General features: G+C 58.9%; 1 protein-coding gene across 1 annotated transcript in view; it reads left to right on the top strand.

Annotated features, from left to right (window-relative positions):
* Positions 1-18: 18 nt before the first annotated feature.
* Positions 19-1,909, top strand: part of ARHGAP44 (Rho GTPase activating protein 44) — a gene marked incomplete at both ends in the record, with an annotated part of 6,413 nt that continues 4,522 nt past the window's right edge. Inside the window, 3 exons of the mRNA XM_010131255.1 lie at positions 19-130; positions 878-954; positions 1,711-1,828. Of these exons, the coding sequence (XP_010129557.1) occupies positions 19-130; positions 878-954; positions 1,711-1,828 (307 nt within the window). The remainder of the gene's footprint in view (positions 131-877; positions 955-1,710; positions 1,829-1,909) is intronic.

Genomic DNA, 1,909 nt, shown 5'->3' with positions numbered 1-1,909 from the left:
GTGCCGCTGCCCTTGCAGGAAGATGCTGCGGCTGTGCGGGGAGGCGGAGGACAAGCTGGCTCAGGAACTCATCCACTTCGAGCTGCAGGTGGAGAGGGACGTCATCGAGCCCCTCTTCGTGCTGGCTGAGGTGAGCAGCGGGCAGGGATGTCACTGGGTTGGGGTGTCACCATGCTGGGGACTTGCATCTGAAACCACCCTGGAGAAAAATGTTTTACTCTGAGGGTGGTGAGACCCTGGCCCAGGTTGCCCAGGGAGGTGGCAGAAGCCCCAACCCTGGCACCATCCCAGGTCAGGCTGTTTGGGGCTCTGAGCCCCCTGCTCTGGGTGCAGGTGTCCCTGCTCCCTGCAGGGGGTTGGTCTGAGCTTTGCAGGTCCCTTCCCACCCCATACACTATATGATTCCACAGTTCTATGACTGACAACAGGGTTTCTCCACTCCAGCAGCATATTTGATCCCTGGGTGAGCCCTTCCCCCTTTGAGCAGTTTGCTGATTGATTGTGCTCGCAGCAGCCTTGGCACGTTCAGCTGGGCCGAGCTAACGGTGCCTGTACTTGGGAGACTTTGCTTTGCCACCCCCAAAAGCCCTTCTCCTGCCTCCTCCAGCTCCCCAGTGCAGGGAGCTTTGACCCCCCCAAGGATACCTCTCTCGGGGATGTGGTGTCTGCAGTCGGGGCTGCCGGGAGGGTGGCAAAGCCTGGGTGGGGACATGGAGGAGGGACGAGCTGTGCCATCTCCCTGATGATGTTAAAATAAGGAGCTGCATCCTCACCCACCCTGTGGTAGCCCAGGCTCCAGCATCGTGGTCAGGTCTGACCCACCCCGGCCCCCTCTCTGGGGATGTTCATCCCCTCCCATTCCTGTGTGTTGCTGCAGGTGGAAATCCCAAATATCCAAAAGCAGAGGAAGCACTTGGCGAAGCTCGTGCTGGACATGGACTCCTCCAGGACGCGGTAGGAAGCGACTTCAAAGCTGCTTTGTAAATAATAAAAATTCCCAAGCACTGGGGAAGGCACGTCCCAGAGCCCTGGTACCGCAGCTCCCTTGGGACAATAAAGCTTGGCCATGTCACCATGTGTCATGAAGTCAAGCTCTGCAGTGAGCTGAGATTTCTGCTCTTACCTCAGAATCCCTTTTCCTCACCTGCCCTCTGTGGAAAAAAAGCACTTTTCTGGCACAAATCTTTATTTTTTTATCATTTTCCCTCTCGTGGTGAGCTCGTCGGTGATGGCAAAGAGCTGGGTGCTCCGGCCACTGCAGAGATGTGGGATGACCCTTGGGCTCATCCTGTGTCCAGCCACTGCGGTGGGACCCAGCGGGTTGCGTTTCGCGTTTTGCCTGGAGCTGTTGAGTTGGCCAAGCCCCGCACATTGTGGTGAGCCGCGGGGAGAGGCCTGGGAGGTGCCTGTAGTCCCCAGCATCCCATCCAGGCTCTGCCATCACCTTCCTCTCTCCTTGCGCCTGCGTGAGGCTCGTTCTCCTGTTGAAAATCACTGCTTAATTCGAGCCCAGCGTGTGCAGCCGGTTGTGGGGATGTTTAGGGTTGGGAGTGGCTGCAGCATCCCAGCCTGAGCTGGGACCATCTCTGTGGTGCTCAGCCCTGTGGACATGGTGGATTTGGTTGAGGTGGTTCCCTGAGCTGCCTTTCAAGCCTGCTGGGGTCCAGCAGCCCCCGTCCCGCTGGTGACAGCTCTGCGCTCTCTCCACAGGTGGCAGCAGTCTGCGAAGTCCTCGGGTTTGGCTGGCAACCTGCAGCCCTCGGGTGCCAAAGCTGATGCTCTCAGGGAGGAGATGGAGGAGGCGGCCAACAGAGTGGAGATTTGCAGGGTACGCAGCAGGGATCGCTCCTGGCTGGGGTGGGAGGACCTGCTCGCTGCAGGGGGTTGGACGGGATGACCCTTAAAGGAC

This window comes from Buceros rhinoceros, unplaced genomic scaffold (assembly GCF_000710305.1).
Source record: "Buceros rhinoceros silvestris isolate BGI_N320 unplaced genomic scaffold, ASM71030v1 scaffold33592, whole genome shotgun sequence".
Lineage (NCBI taxonomy): Eukaryota > Metazoa > Chordata > Aves > Bucerotiformes > Bucerotidae > Buceros > Buceros rhinoceros.
This window is presented reverse-complemented; position numbering and strand designations above follow the sequence as displayed.